This window comes from Primulina tabacum, chromosome 3 (genome assembly GCF_025594145.1).
Source record: "Primulina tabacum isolate GXHZ01 chromosome 3, ASM2559414v2, whole genome shotgun sequence".
Lineage (NCBI taxonomy): Eukaryota > Viridiplantae > Streptophyta > Magnoliopsida > Lamiales > Gesneriaceae > Primulina > Primulina tabacum.
This window is the reverse complement of record NC_134552.1, coordinates 4,571,629-4,588,097: the sequence shown is the minus strand read 5'-3', so window position 1 is coordinate 4,588,097 and position 16,469 is coordinate 4,571,629. Positions and strand designations below refer to the sequence as shown.

The following is a 16,469-nucleotide window of genomic DNA, read 5'->3' as shown; positions in this document are numbered from 1 at the left end:
CTTCTCTTTGTATAATACAAATTGATGGATAATATGTAAAATAATATTTAAAAAAAAGATTAAAAATAAAAATATATATTAATCTAGACGGTCATATAAGCTGAGATCATGCCGCCAATTATCATGCACGAATGTACATACTTGTGCGGTCCCTCGAGACAAAAAATTCATTAGAAAATATTGTCAATTTACATAAAAGAAATATTAGTGAATAAAGAAAAATACTCTCTTAACAAAGTGACTGAGCAAAGTGCATCCAAAACTCTTATCACAAAATAACCAAATAACAATGGATGCAACTTCTATGAAGCCGAAATTCTGTTGGATGGAGAACAATCTAATCAGCACTGTGATTAGGTGTTGTGGCTGCCTATCTTCGACTCTCCATGACAACATGACGATAAGTCTTGGCTTGAACACTTGATTTTTTCGAAGTAAATCACCAACTCTTGTGCTTGCTATTCTATGGCGTCTATATTCATCAATCAATCGCAGCATCTATTCACTCTTATTTATAAGCCTTCTACGCCCTAGATCTTCTTCCTCGTATAGATATATAAATTATGAAAATAAGATTTTCATTAGGAATCAAATTCTTTTAAATAAGAATATCATATTTAGACTTGGTATAGATCTTATTATAAATATAAGTAGTCTATAAAGGTAATAATTTATATTTTAATGCACATTATTTATCAAAAAGAATTCAAAATATTTCCTACAAATACACTAGAACTTCATTTCTGTGTTTGCTAGATTGAGAAGAAAAGCTCCTTTTTGAGTTGGCAAGTAATATGTGATGTGAAAAAAGATTTGCTTAGGTTCAGTGTAGTTTATTTACTTGGTGTTATACAGTGGTTTTGCAAGAATATATCATTGTCCCTTCATTAAACTAATTGGTTTGATAAATTTTTAGTTCTAAAAGGAAAATTGAGTTTTCCGATCTTGTATTTTTGTTGTTTTGCGATTTAATTATTTATGTTATCAAATTTTAGTCTTATAAATCTCTATCGTATCTTTAGAATATACAGGATGACATGTTAATAGAGCAAATTATCAGGTTCACATGTGTTATGAAAAGATTATCACAAAATTAGGTCTCTTGTGAGACGGTATCACGAATGTTTATGTGTGAGACATGTCAACCATACCGATATTCACAATAAAAAGTAATACTCTGAGCATAAAAAGTAATAATTTTTCATGGATGACCCAAATAAAAAGATTTGTCTTACAAAATACGAATCATGTGACTGTCGCACACAAATTTTTACCTTATTACAAACCATAAGTGATGTGGTTGTGTAAAAGTCCACGCTGGAATTTAGTTCTATTGAAATAATATTGTGATTTCTAAAATGTTCAATTAAAAAAAGTATTAATATCCGAAATAACTTTTATTTTAAAATTTCATTTGATTAAAAACAATGTAAACAATTATCAGCTTTTAAAAAGTTAGTTTTGATTGTTTTATTAATTTTAAATCGTAAGAAAATTAAAATTTTCATTTGTAGACATATTCAATTAAATTGGTGTATTTAATTTTAATAATTTATTTATCGTTACGTGACATTTTAATTTTATATGTTTATTTGAATAAAAAATAGTCTTTTAACAATATATTTTTTAATCGGTTTTCGTTATTCTCGTCAAAATCATATAACTAAATGACTAATGTGTTGGGTGCAATAATTGTCCCTGCTTGGTAGAGCGATCGAATCGTGGTGCTTGAGCTGCTGTGTGGTTTAAAAGATCTGAGTTGCACCATTACTACTAGTTATAGTTTTTGGTAAAGCGGAAATCGCTCGGTCCTACATAATGTCATTGTTAAAATTATAATTACATTATTAAACACATGTGCATGTCTCGAGAAATTTTTTACTCACATACTTACAAAAATTTAATAATAGTGTTGATAATTCAATTACATGACTTTAGGTTGAAATGATTAAAATTGATTAAAAGAAATAATTAGAGGACTATTTTAATTTTAGAAACATACAAAACTAAAAATATCACAAACTAATATATACAATACTAAAATTAACCTCTTGCCAAATATTCTCAACAATAAATATTTGTTAAATATAGGAATAGAGTAATGTTGTAATAGTAAATTATACTAACTAATTAATTAATGAAGTTTTGGGAATAAAAACATGAAATTAGATAATTTGAATTTGAGTAAATCTCTTGTGAGATGATCTCACGAATCTTTATCTGTGAGACGGATCAACCCTATCGATATTCACAATAAAAAATATTGTTATTAGCATAATCACAATAAAAAGTAATGTTAATAGCATAAAATGTAATATTTTTTTATGGATGATCCAGATAAAAGATATGTCTCATAAAATAAGACTCGTGAGACTGTCTCACACAAATTTTTGCCTTTCAATTTTATAAGTAAAAAAATTAATAGAATGAGTTTCGAGGCACATTTAAAATGCTCAAGTTTTTAATCACTACTTCTAATGATGTAATGTCATAATATATTTCAATAGACAAAAAACTTTCTTCAATTTTACATTAAAACAAAAAACATTCCACATCGATGTAATAAAAAATTGTTTTTAGTTTTTTTGGATATGAAATACTTTTAATATATTTTAAAGAAAGTTACTCTTTTTATTAATTAATTTTGAATTTTAAAAAAGAGAAAACTCTAAAAGGGACTCTAGTATGTGCTACACTTGATATGATTATAAAAGAATATAAATTGATTTTCTGAGTTAAAATAAATGTAGAATGGGGTTCACAACAACATCAATTAATGTTTTGTACAAAATCATAGCGGATATAATACATAAGATATAACATAGAGTTACACTCCTTTTGTTCAATAAATTTGACATTTAACTCATTGTTTTTAAAACGGACGGGATCGACTGATTCGACCCAGAACCGACCACGAGTGTGGTTCGAACTTAGCCTATAAATTGTTTTTATTGTTAAGCCAATCAAGAACCGATCAGAACAATCAAAATAGTTTAATTCTTGTTTTTACATTTTTACATTTTTTTAGAATTTGATTATTTTTTGTATCTTTTTTTAATATTTTAAATTTTACTTTTTATTTTTATATATATGATAATTTGGATTTTTAAACTTGTTAAAAATATTATTTTAATAATGTCAGAACTTATCTTGATTTATTTTTTGAAATATAAATAATTATATAAATTTTGTTTAGATTTTAAACTTTATAAATATTTTTTTTGTTATTATTCACGTATTTAAGATTTAAAATTTATTTTTTATTATATTATATTATTTTTTATGAGTAGTTCTCTTGTGAGACGGTCTCACGAATCTTTATCTGTGAGACGGATCAACCCTACCGATATTCACAATAAAAAGTGATACTCTTAGCATAAAAAATAATATTTTTTCATGGATGACCCAAATAAGAGATCTGTCTTACAAAATACAACTCGTGAGACTGTCTCACACAAGTTTTTGGCATTCTTTATATATATTACATTTTTCAATCCCTTGTTCGATCGAACAGTCTGATTGATTGGATCGTGTTTATAAGATAGATTACTTCAATCATCGATCTGATTATGAAAATATTGATTTAACTCATCACACCAAACCAGAAGCTAATTGAGAACTAAAAAAACACTCATATAATATCTTCTATCTTTTTTAACATCGAACCAGCTCAAGTTTTGAGAAACTTTCGATAAATTAGAAGGAATACGAAGATCCTGAAAATCCACTTATTTAGAGTCATAAAAATAGCTTAGTAGCTGTTTAAGCATGACTTTATGGCCAAAAAAACCTGGATTTTTATGGCAATTAGTGGTGGGTTTTTTTAAAAAAAATATTATATTTTTAAAACACTTATGTATTAAAATATTGCAGAATTGAAAAGTTTGTAAAAGCATTACAATCCGGAATTTGAAAAAAAGAAAAAAATTTTGTTTGTCCCGGATTCATTTGAATCCGTGATGATGTCCCGGTATGAATCCAGGACAGTATTAAAATATTGCAGAATTGAAAAGTTTGTAAAAGTATTACAATCCGGAATTTGAAACCACAGATTCAATTTTTTTGTTTGTTTGTCCCGGATTCAGACCGGGACAGCATCACGGATTCACATGAATCCGGTACACCCGTGACTACCCACTGCCCACTTCCCTTGTTTAAATGAAATGAATTCCCTTAATTTTCTCACCAAGTTTCCTTTCCCTTACGAGCAATTTTCTTTCGATCACCGAGCACCGAAGACATTTTTTTCCAACACCGGTTTTCAGATTTTTTTCTCAATATTAAGAGGTAATATTATTATTTTTTTTATTATATTTATTATTGTTGGTTGATTTATTGAACTAAATTTGATTGACTGAATTTTATTCTTGAATCAATAAATATTATGAAAATTAGCTTAATGTAATAAAAATAACATAATTTTATTGTCTTTTATATTTATTATTAATAATTTAAATTTTTATATTTGCACTGATTAACTTTAAATAATAATGATAATAATAGTCACAAATGTGTTGTTAAAACATAGTATGACAGTAGCAATAATAGTCACAATGTGTAGTCAGAATAACAGTCACGGAGATAACAATAGTAATAATAATAACTATAATAATTTTAATTATAGTATTTTTGAGTAATAACAATAGTAATAATAATAACTATAATAATTACTGTATCAGATCCGTGTGGAATCCGTGTATAATCCGTGTTAAAATTATTAATATAAAAAATTGATATATTTGAAAATTATACTTACACATGTTTAGAAATTTAAATTTTTAATATAAGTCATAACAATATTTTAATTATTAAAAAAACAAATATTGGTATTATTAAATATAAATTTTAATTAAATTGATTTGACAATATAAATTCTAATAATAATAATAATAAACTTGTAAGTGATTCTTGTAATTTTATTATGATTGTCTATATTATGTCATAGTTTTAATATATGTGTAATAAATACATAATTAAATTTTGTTATGATTGTATACATTATGTCATATTTGTCGGTGCAGATATGGATACTGTGAGGGCCTTACTTTACGTAGGAGACTATATCATTATTGAAGATGGTAGGGTTGGATATACTATCCCCACGATCAGGCCCATTAAAATCCCTCAGTCTACTACATTTTCCCAACTGGTGAATTTTGTGCATCCATGTTTTCAGCGTTAAGCAATCTCCAAAGACATTTGTCAGACCGACGTGGCGGAATTAGTGCATCCATGTTTTCAGCGTTGATATTATTTGATATGTGTCTATCCCGCAAATACAACACATTATCCGTATTCTCAGCCATCTTGCAAACAAAAAATCATTAATTAACAAATATTATATTTTTTATCAAAAAAATGTAACTACATATTACATATTAAACGAAATTTACTTGCAATTTTCGACTGTAAAAATAAAACGTATATGTTGATAATAAATTGATAATAAAACTAATTACTGTAAATAAACTAATTTCTTTTACAAATAAATAGTACTTCATAATACGTAAATAATTATATTATCTTTACTTATAATAATAACATATAATTATAATAAATACAATAGTAATAAAAATAATTATACATATTTTAATTCCAATAATACAATGAATATTATAATTATTGTAATTAAAATATTTATAATTACTATTATTACTTTTGTTATTACTAAAAATGAAAGGAAACTTGGTGAGAAAACTGAAGGGAATTCATTTCATTTAAATAAGTGAAGTGGGCAGTGGGTAGTCACGTTTTTTTAAAAAAAATATGAATCCGGGGTTTCAAATTCCGGATTGTAATACTTTTACCATCTTTTCAATTCTGCAATATTTTAATACATAAGTTTTAAAAATATAATATTTTTTAAAAAAACCCATTAGTGATGTCTTACCTGCCATTTAGGGGATCACTTGTGACTTATAATTTTTCATTGATAATCTCAAATACAGTAAACACCTAAAAAAATATATGCAACGGAACTAACTCCAAGAATCCCTGTCAAGAATCAGCCTTTCTTTTCATCCTCCCACAGAATCAACTTTATTTTTACAGTTGGAACTTTCTTAGTTCTCCTCTTTAGCCGCCAAATCCCGAGGACCCCTCTCCTCAACCGTCGATTTATATATATCCATAACAAGTTGGATCCTTTGCTAATGTGGACCCAATTGAAAAGGCAAGTTCGCAGAGCCAAGAGAAATATGGTAAGACTCTTCTTATTTTATACTCTCATCCATTATGTGTGACGGGTCTCTGCTTGATCCATTTTCAGTCCACTCCAAGGGCTTTGGGATCCATTTAGAGGAACCAATCTTGTTTCTTGTTTGACCCTTTTGCAATACTGGTTTGCCAGTGGTCAAATCTCCCCGTTTTTTGATGAATCTCGATCTTTCCCTTTTGAAGATTGTGTCTTTTTTATTGGCGTAGCATTTTTTTTGTCGCCGAATCTTGATTTTGATGAGTATAGTGGTTGTTTCGATGTGTTCTTGATGTGGGATCACTAACGGTTGACTTTAAGTATAGTATTTCAGTTCTCGCAAGTCGTAACCTCATTGTTTTATGAATCTTGATTTGGGAATTTGTTAGTGTCCCGTTTGGCATTTATTTTCTATGGAATTATTTTGCTAGTTTATCCTTTGGATTGTAGAAATAGGAACACAGATATGTTAGGCTCAGGGACGAATCTGATTACCACGATTGTTGGCTTTAGTATGAGTGCAACTTTCATTATTTTTGTGTGCACTAGAATGATTTGTAGGAGGCTCCGCCGGATGGAGGAGCAGCAAACGTTTGAGATCGACTCGAGAATCGATCTTGAGCTGGTATGTTTCATACTACTTCTTTGAGGTACTTTTACAGTAAGAATTTTCTGTCATTGGATTGGCGGACTATCATCATAATGCATCTCTGGTTTTCCTCAACTCTTACGAGAACAGCACTGATGTGTGCCAATTGGCTCGGTTTTAGGGGAGTTTATAGAGAACAAATATATTATCGAAGTTCAGCAATGTGTTCAGCAATTTGTATAACTTTATAAATGAAAGCAGCAATGATTTTTGCAAGTGTTTTGACATCTATAGTGTGCTTCATAAGTTAAGTTGCATGTCTTTGGTAAAGTTATATGATTTTAGTCGGTGACTCATCAGTACAAAAAACAAAAATTCTTTTGATTTTCTACTTTGCAAATGCCAAATGCGGTAGTCCATTGTATTATTTTTCATTTTCCTTTTGGCAGCAAGAACATGGGGGTAATTACCATGCTCCAGTTGTAATTGATGCGATTCCGACTATGAAATTCAATCGGGAAGCATTCAGTTCAATGGAAGATGCGCAGTAAGTCTATTATGAATTTCAGATACAACTGGAAATTGTTTTCTACTCGAGAAATTCAGTATTCTTTATCCAATGCAGATGTACAATATGTTTGGCAGAATACAAAGAGAAAGAAGTGTTGAGAATTATGCCAAAGTGTGGTCACACTTTTCACCTGTCTTGCATTGATACTTGGCTCAGAAAACAGCTGACCTGTCCAATATGCCGTCTTTCAGTAGATGAATCTTCCGAAAGAAATCAGGGTCACACAAATACAATGTCTACAGCTGGATATTTCGACAGCTCCGAGATTACAGTTGAGCATTCTCAGCAGTGGCTGCTACCAGCTATTGCTCACGCAGTAGGCAACCGAAGCAACCAAAGGAATGCAGATTCTGTTTCTATTGACATCGACTCGAGGGTCTATGGAGAAGCGACATTGAGGTCATAATATAACATGCCTGCAATTTTGATTCAATCTGATTGTTGCGTCTGAAAGTTCTCAAGAAACCTATTGGGGAAAATGATGAGCATTTGTGTACTTAACACTTGCGTTGCGAAAGCATAATTTAGACATGTTTGAATTTTTTTATGGTAAATCATGTTTCACATTTCAGAGGACTGGGCTTGTGTCCAAAAGTTCTTATTAAGATTTGGATGCCACAGCAGCATTCCCTGGAGATGGAGTTTACCCATGTGTATATCCTCTGCAATTATTGTACCAACAATCTACTTATGGTATTTAATCTGATTTCTTTATTTTGAAAAAAAAATGAGAAAAAATCATAGTTTGTCATTGAATGATTTCTTAAATTAAAAATGATACTGATTAGATGATTTTTGTGACATTAAAGAACAAAGAACACACACATACAAACACAATGGTTGGATGATTTTCGCGCTGAATGTGGTGGTGAAGCTCCCATGTTGGTGAAAAGCTTAAGTTTTAAGGCGAGGAAACAAAATTGGGTTGAATCTTGAAAACGGGTATGTGAGATTCTAACAAACTAATAATGATATATTTCATATCTTGTCTTTGCTAAATTAGCAAAATGAATATCAAAACGTAGGAAAAATAACAATTATATGTTTGATGGATAAGTACAATCTTGTTTAAAAAAAGTGTACTCAAATTCTTGCCAATCCATTCGAGGAAATGCGCTTCCTGACATATCCACCAGGACATCCTCAAATCCTTCTCGTTGGTCCTCCGTGGATGGACGAGTTTGCACCGAATTTTCATCTTGGTTATTTCCCTAGATGGGAAATAAATTTCTTGATCCGGATTATCATTCCCGTGACTCTCCGAAGTCAACAGGTTATGAAACAGCATCTCATTCTGCAAATTTTTTGATTGATCGAAAGACTCTGGGGAGACTGATGTTTTGGCAGTCTGATCTTCAGTACACAACACAATCGACTTCTCATCACTTGTCAACCTGTATCCCACAAACCTGAAGGTAGGTTTAGAACTTTTAGAATTGATATCATATGTTGATGAAGTTATTTTTATTTGTACTCAGAAGAATGTTCTTCGTCTGATCACTATATATTCGGAAGCTGGAACTTAGCTGAACGTTCTACACCCAGTGATCTGTTAACCGTGAAGCTCTAAAATTATTGTAATGGTTCATCATCCCACCAAAGGGGTATTTCTTCTGTGTGTAATTATGTCGTATGATGGATCTTCTTGTGGATTCTTTCGTATTGTTGGGCATGGATGATCTCTTCATGGTGCTCGTGCCAGGTACTGAACGAGAGTGACTTCCTGAGCTCGTTTCAGGCCATTGCCAGATTTCTGCAGAAAGATTAAATTGCTTGTTTCAATGAAGAATTCTACAGCATGTTCGCTGGAAGCAAAAGCGTACGTAGATTTCGCATAATCATTATTTATGATTTGTTATTGAGACTTATTGGTGCATATTGTCATTTATTAAAAAAAGTGGGAATTTAAATGCTAATGCAATCATTCAGATGAGCATTAAAATAAAGATTTCATTGTAGTAGATGCTCATCTCAAAGAACCTGACGTTTTCTCTTCGAAGCCCCAGTATCCCCATAGCCTTTGCGATTCTCTTCGGAACTGCATCTGCTTCCCAAAATGTATGAAACAATTGTCACCAGAAACAATTGTCAAGAATTTTAGGACCAAGTTTTGATGTACAATTAACACATAAATCTCACTTTCTTATTCTATAATATTATGGCATCCAAGAATTTCTGATTCATCACTGCTTAAGTTATTCAAAATGTCTCTGTCTAACGCAAATCGCCAGAGGTCATTAATGTCATCACTGCTTAAGTTATTCAAAATGTATGCTGAGAAGTTGCTTGGTTGGGTTGTAGACTCCATCTTTGCCTTTTCGGGAGACATCACTGCAAATAACATGTGAATAACCGCTTAGTCGAGGTCGAGTTTTGTGCCATACCGGAGATAGACTCGATCAAGCAATCAAATTTGACTCAGACCAATATTTCGAGCTCAAATTTTAGACGGGCTCAGGTGAAACAAACTCGTTGGAGCTATCCATTTTCTTTTTTCATCATTAAATATAGACGACAACTTTCTGTCTAAATGCCCCATAATACCATTATTTAAAATTCAAATTCGTTATACTTCAGTATATAAAAAATTATATCTTATATTAAAATTTAATCTACGTACACATGCAATTCGAAGGAAATGGGTGTGGGGAATCCAAAAATTTGAAGAACAAAATGCACGCTTACATGTGACAGGAAGATGAAGCTTCTTCTTGATATGTTTCACAATCTCAATCCCATTTGGTCCTAACCTTTGAGCACTTGTCAGGACAAGTTCTATCCTCTCCTTTGTCTCCCATATGGAATTCAAAACATCTAAATCACTTCCAGTAGCCAACACTGTCACACAACACAGAAATATCAAATAAAACACAATTTTAGAACTATCATCTAGATTTTCTTTTAAAAAATCAATTGAAAGAACGACAGCCTCTGCTGGAATACTCCATCGGAGTTTCAGTGTTCTACCTTCATAGCTGGTGTGTCGAAGCAGATCGGACACAATTCTAGTGCAAGTAAGATCACCATTAGCAACATGAATGCAAATTCCTCTGTTCCCCATGTACAAGTTGAGATTCCTTGATGTCTGCTTCCAATATTTTGAGCACATAGAAATAAAATAATTTTCTTAATTTGTTTCCCTAAAGAAGAACCTGTCTCCGTCTAGGGAAGTTTTGGGGTCTAGAATAATATATGGTCAAAACAAGTCCATTTAACAAGAGAGAGATGCAACAGAGAGACTGAGAGAGCATACAACCATGTATATGTCTTGGATTAAAAGATCAACAATCTTCATACAAATATATATAAACTTATATGTATACATGTCACACACACACACACACATACATGTAACACACACACATATATATAGTTTTGCTATGTTGTCTACCAATGAAGTGTGTCATTCACCTATTGAATGTGATATATATTTTTGCTACACTGTCACCAGTCATGCATACTTCTGTGTCCACCAATGAGATGTCCCTCACCTATTGGATGTGTTGAAACATATCAAAATTGTACATCCAATAGGTGAGTGTCACTTCTGTGACTTAATTGGTGAACACAGAAGTTGACACGAGTGGTGTGCAGAATAGCAAAACTATGTATATATGTGTGTGTTGTTAGCATGTTCATCATAAAATTTCTTACATTCATCATCAAAAAAATGAATTAACGGTCGCATGAGTAATTAATGATGATGAATAGAAGAGAAATCTCATTCATCATCAAAATAAATGAATTAACGGTCGCATGAGTAATTAATGATGAATAGAAGAGAAATCTGTATGCGCGACATGCTATAAAAAATGATCCGTACCATTGAAATCTACACGGGTGAATTTTTTTCCTAGTTCACCTTATGTAAATCCATAAAAAATTGCATTAATTGGTAACTAAAAAAGGTGATTTGTGTAAACAAGTAATGATTTTACCGTTCACGCCACTTAGATTGCTTCCAATAAATGAAAAGGATTCAAGCATAGAAGCAGGCATATAAAGAGAAACATTTACTCAAGAAAAGCCAAGACAAGCTAATCACAACGGATTATTTACACTTTCAAGAAGTATCGTCAGACAAAATCCACAGCCATGTAAGCTCACCTGTGGATTTACAGATAACAATAAACATAATAAAGCAGCTTAGCCGAACAAGAGTCGGCGCCTGACAGACTTGGAATATCTTGAACCAGGCTCTTTCCTTTTGCCTTCAGTCGAACCATGACCATTCCCTGTGTTTTCCTCGTTCTTGTTTTGGCAAAGAATTTTGGAGGAACTATAGAACTCGGTAATGCTTAGCTGCAAACTTCGTGATGAGGGTGATTCTGAATTACCGGTTACTGCTTCAGACCCTGAGGTGCATTTCTTCTTTCGTGATTTCATTTCCTTCAGTTTCTGTCGCAACAGACGCAAAATCATTAAAAACATAAAGAGTTGATCAATTTTTTACTTGATAGGGAGATGGATACTAACCTTTTCTTCAAAAAATTTAGAAGCTTTTTCGGGAAAAGCATTTTGAATGAGCTCAATACCTTCATCTGTGGACAAAAAGCAACAGCCATCTTGAAGGCGAATATGAGGGACGTCTGGCTCTTCGAGAAAATCAACAGATTCATCAACTTCCCCAGATTCCTCCTCTTGTTGTATATCAGACTCTTCAAGCATTGTGTGTAAAACAGCGCCAAGCGTATTAACAGCTTTCTTCCAGTTAACAACAAAGAACTCATGCCCGTATCTTATTTTAATACGCTGAATGCTGTGGAACTCGTACTGTCCACATAATAAGTTATTCGTCAGGCCGGAGGCCACATCCCGCAGATATAACGTTGATAACATTGGAAGCAACATTTTCTTAATATACGATGGTTCCCAGTTTTGCATATAAGTCAGGTAATCAACCAGCAATTCCGTCTGTGGGCTTGTGAACCTAATGGACGGGTGGTCATCTGCCACAAGTGAAAAAATATGTATTCTAAATTCCCGCCAAAACAAATATTTTGAGAGAAACAAAGACCTTTATTTACGAAGCAAACTGATAAGATATCAGGTAGAGGGTTGAAATAAGTGTTCCATGGCAATTACACATGCCCGATCCTTCTTATTTCTTCATTATTATTGTGATGGTCTTTATTAATGGATGAAATATACAGCAACTATAACTTAAAGTCACGTACCAATCCCATTATTTTTGCTCAAATACATATGGATAATTTCATCAATAGGAAAATCTCTCTCTGAAGCAATCTTTCGGCAAACATTAAATCTCCAAGCCTCGATTTTCTTGTTTTCTTTTTCTTTCCCGCTCTGGCATCAAACACCAAACTCAAATTAAGATCAGAAGAGCAAAAGGAAAACGTATGATAAAAAAATGAAGTGTTCAAGACTAATGATTTAGTGTTAGAAAAAGGACGAAAAAGCATGAATAAAGGCTTACAAAGTTGCATGATGAACAGCCACATTTAAATCCTACTGACTTCAGCCAGCAACTCTTGCCAGCAGGCAAACTGCAATATTCACAAGAAAATTTGAGATGAGCCCTTTTGTTGCCGGGGTGCCCACAATGTGAACAATGAAGAAGTCTAGGCTTTGGCGAATATTCATCAGAACTTCGTGCAAGTTCAGCTCCAGATTCAATATTTCCCTGGACTACCAGTGGATCTCCTTTTGCTATTTTATTCAACCTGAACAACATGAAAGAGATTTTCAAACTTCATTCTGATTCAAACTTCCAATGACTAAAAGCTAGATACAAGAATGTAAGAGAGAGAGAGTGCATATGCACATGTAATTGAACACGAACCTATCCAATATTTCTTCTTCACTAAAACATTTGACAAAACGAAGAGCAGTGTCAATCCCAATTCCCTGGACACCACTCAAATCGTGATCACTTCCAACCAACAGAGAAACAGCAATCAAATGCTTCCTCTTAAGACCAAGACCAGCCTCAATGTCAGCTACATGATAGCATTCAAATGGCTCCTGTTCATTAAAAGAGTGTTGCGAAATTATTAAAAAAAAACAGATACAACACACCAACAAATACAAATTTAAATAATTTTTTAAACTTTATAGTCTCGTGATTATTTCAAGTGCAAATATGATATATCGTCTATTCAAGCTTTAGAGGAATTAAAAGATACTTTCTGAATGACATTCAGCTCTCTTTCATTTAAAATCTATAAAAAGAATTTAGTATGCCTCGTAAATTATAGAGAACAAAAATAAAATCAAGTTTATTTTGAATCGGATCGAATACTCACTTTGGAGTTCGGCTGGTATCGCTTGATTACGCATTTGGCCCCATAAAGGAAGGCATCGCTGTCGGCAGTAATACAAGCATCAACATGTCCTTCACTATTTAACTGTGCACAGAGTGCTTCAGCTTCCCCTTTCGCTTTTAAAACTGGCATTCCCAGGAGTTCCAGCAATTCCTACCAGAACACATTTACAAACTCTGATAAGCTTAAATCCATTTTATGAAGGACCTCTGACATCAGAAAGCAGTCGAGCATTAACTCACTCCATGGATAAAATCATGTATAACAAAGTTCATATTTTTTCTCAAAGAAAATATTTTTAACTAAATTATAACTATAATTTATTCAATCAAATAATAATCTGCTTGGTAATTTTGTATTGACAAGAAAGTTTATAAGTGATTAACAATAAAATGAGCATTTGCATCTATAAGTAGCATTTGGATGGAAGAATTTCAAACTTAGCAATTTCAAATCCATGATTTGAATGGATCTTATTTGTTTGGATGCTTTCCGATTCCGCATATTGCAAATCCTTCCTTCTAGAATTTTATGTTGTTTCCGTCAAAATGATTGAGTCCAAGTCCTTCACCCCAAATCCCAAGTTCATATCATCTTTCAAAATGTAAAATTTTCAGTCCAATCACAACTTAAGTCGTATTTCCAGTAAATTATAACTTTTACAATAAAACGACACAGCAACTTCACTCACCACACATTCTTCCACGCATTTCCTAAATGCCCCGTTTCTCTCAACCGAGACACCCTCTTCCGCCTCCAACTTGCTTGATAAGTCCAAGCCCGATGCTCTGCAATACCGTGCTATCCTTGCCCGAGACTTTAACGGGGATGGGGTTCCATCAAGTACAAAAACCGGGTAGGCTCCAAACTGCAAATTAATCACACACAAATCAAACCCTCGTTACCACCAAATCAATTTCAAACGCCCCAAAAAAAACTACACACACAAGATTGAAAAAGGCGCAAACTGGAATCAAAACCATTAAACTTCACTCAAATAGTCAAAAGCTCCTTCACATACAGCCTCAAATAAACTTCTTGTTTCGATCAAGACAAAATTCAACAAAGACATCGTCAATTAACGAGCAAAAGAGGGTTAAACGTACCTTGCTGAAGAGATTAACTGCACGGAAGAAGGTGAGGCGAATGTGGGGTTTACGAACATACCCTTTAACGGCAGTTTCATGCTGGACAATCCAGTACGACAGGTCCACCGCAACCCGTTTGTTCCTCAAGAAATCGAAGCCCTCGAATCGGGCATAGGGTTTAAGCAGATCCCAGAAATTTCCCCCGACTCCCATTGTATTTCTGGCGCGAAAAGAAGGGAAACTGCAGATATATTGAGAAGTGGATCGAAGTGAACTGGGGCAAAGGACGAGAAAAGAATAATGTTAATTTTGGGATTTACTTGTTTCCATTTTTCCCCCGAGCACTAGCCGTTATTAGTGGACATGGATCTTCGCTAATTTATGGGCCTTAAACAAAATGGCTCCTCCAAAGCCCAAACACGATCAGTTTTGGGCTCTTCAACCCATTTCTATGATTTCTTTGAAATACAGTATTTGAATCCAAATCGATGTAAAGATATCGCAAAACCAAAAAAAAAAGAAGTTAGAATTCAAAAGTTTTTATTTTGATTATATATTTAAGAATTAGTCAAAAACTTGTGTGAGACGGTCTCTTATTTGGGTCATCAATGAAAAAATATTATTTTTTATGTTAAAAGTATTACTTTTTATTGTAAATATCGGTAGGGTTAACCCATCTCACAGATAAAGATTCGTGAGACTCGTCTCACAAAAGACCTAATCTAAGAATTTCATATCTAACAATTATCCATATTATTCATAAAGATAGGAATAATAAATATAAAGTAGTTCAACATAAAATTTTTAAACAAGAGATTTAAATCTCTTAACACGCAACAAGAAGATAAGCTTTTTTAACGTTCAAAGCACTCACACGACTCAAGATACATATGGGCCGACGATCTTATGAAGCTATATTCATGAGTTAAGTCGAACCGATTCATACATACCGTGAAAAGTAATATTTATCATGGGTCAAGACGAATTGAAATTATGTATCACAAAATTGATATGCGAGACGGTCTCATACGAGTTTGTGTGTATGTATATACAGTTATGATATATTGCACATTCACTATGAGCACCACTGAAATGACATCCAAAAATCAACGTTAAGTAGGTTGGCATCACTTCGTTTACCTACTACACACATATATAATTTTAATATGTTGTTATGAACTCGTTATGAACATCATTGAGATGACGCCCAAAAATATTGTAAAATCAATGTTAAATAGGTTGGCATCACCTCGTTTATCCGCTCACACATAATTTTGATATGATAGATATACATTCATTATGAACATGGTCGAGATGACGTCCAAAAATATTATAAAATCAATGTAGGTTGGCATCACTTCGTTTATCCACATGATAGTTTGACATTTTTTGTGTGCAATAAATGAAAGCACAATTTTTGGGGTGCCAAACTCTATCTTCTCTTGCCTCCCAAGTGGTGTGTTCGAGGGTTGAATTCTAACGGGCTTTAAAAAAGGCAGTATGGGCTTGTACTTCATGGAGTAATATATGTACCTAACTATCTCCTCTTCCTTATTTTTTAAAAAGGCAGGATGGGCATGCACTTTTTTGGAGTAAAATGTGTGCCTGCATACATGTTCTCCCCTATCTCGGTTTTAACAAGATATTATAGAGACGAAGAATCTGTGAAATCAACATGTAAAAGAGTGAGATCCCGAATGAATAAAAGGGGAGACGTGAGTGTAAATGAATTGAGCCGACTTAC

At 32.8% G+C, this 16,469-nt stretch overlaps 2 protein-coding genes across 5 annotated transcripts; one reads left to right on the top strand and one right to left on the bottom strand.

Annotated features, from left to right (window-relative positions):
• The first annotated feature begins 6,020 nt into the window (after positions 1-6,020).
• LOC142539466 (RING-H2 finger protein ATL7-like) lies at positions 6,021-8,109 on the top strand. Of its 2 annotated transcripts, XM_075644953.1 has the most exons (4): positions 6,021-6,200; positions 6,743-6,818; positions 7,232-7,329; positions 7,408-8,109. In XM_075644953.1, exons 2-4 carry the CDS (start codon positions 6,744-6,746, stop codon positions 7,757-7,759), a joined length of 525 nt encoding a protein of 174 aa, XP_075501068.1. In that variant the 5' UTR covers positions 6,021-6,200; position 6,743; the 3' UTR covers positions 7,760-8,109. The 2 variants fall into 2 exon arrangements, with proteins under 2 accessions (XP_075501068.1, XP_075501067.1); XM_075644952.1 differs by lacking the exon at positions 6,021-6,200 and having other exon boundaries at positions 6,207-6,818.
• A 1,127-nt stretch (positions 8,110-9,236) lies between these two features.
• On the bottom strand, positions 9,237-15,033 carry LOC142539465 (flap endonuclease GEN-like 1). Of its 3 annotated transcripts, XM_075644949.1 has the most exons (11): positions 14,744-15,033; positions 14,329-14,505; positions 13,620-13,790; positions 13,157-13,338; positions 12,791-13,037; positions 12,531-12,660; positions 11,830-12,302; positions 10,321-11,751; positions 10,039-10,191; positions 9,493-9,684; positions 9,237-9,397 (listed from the first exon to the last, which is right to left on the bottom strand). In XM_075644949.1, the coding sequence occupies exons 1-8, from the start codon at positions 14,936-14,938 to the stop codon at positions 11,500-11,502; spliced, it is 1,827 nt and encodes a 608-aa protein (XP_075501064.1). In that variant the 5' UTR covers positions 14,939-15,033; the 3' UTR covers positions 9,237-9,397; positions 9,493-9,684; positions 10,039-10,191; positions 10,321-11,499. The 3 variants fall into 3 exon arrangements, with proteins under 3 accessions (XP_075501064.1, XP_075501063.1, XP_075501065.1); XM_075644948.1 differs by having other exon boundaries at positions 9,237-9,684; XM_075644950.1 differs by lacking the exons at positions 9,237-9,397; positions 9,493-9,684; positions 10,039-10,191 and having other exon boundaries at positions 11,487-11,751; positions 11,889-12,302.
• Between the last annotated feature and the right edge of the window lie 1,436 nt (positions 15,034-16,469).

Coding starts and splice junctions, on each gene's coding strand:
- LOC142539465 (XM_075644948.1), bottom strand. CDS start 14,938: ATGGGAGTCGGGGGAAATTTCTGGGATCTGCTTAAACCCTATGCCCGA. Junction 13,791..14,328: donor AATGCGTGGAAGAATGTGTG/GTGAGTGAAGTT, acceptor GTGTTCTGGTAG/GAATTGCTGGAACTCCTGGG. Junction 13,339..13,619: donor GATACCAGCCGAACTCCAAA/GTGAGTATTCGA, acceptor TTTAATGAACAG/GAGCCATTTGAATGCTATCA.
- LOC142539466 (XM_075644952.1), top strand. CDS start 6,660: ATGTTAGGCTCAGGGACGAATCTGATTACCACGATTGTTGGCTTTAGT. Junction 6,819..7,231: donor CGAGAATCGATCTTGAGCTG/GTATGTTTCATA, acceptor TCCTTTTGGCAG/CAAGAACATGGGGGTAATTA. Junction 7,330..7,407: donor AGTTCAATGGAAGATGCGCA/GTAAGTCTATTA, acceptor TATCCAATGCAG/ATGTACAATATGTTTGGCAG.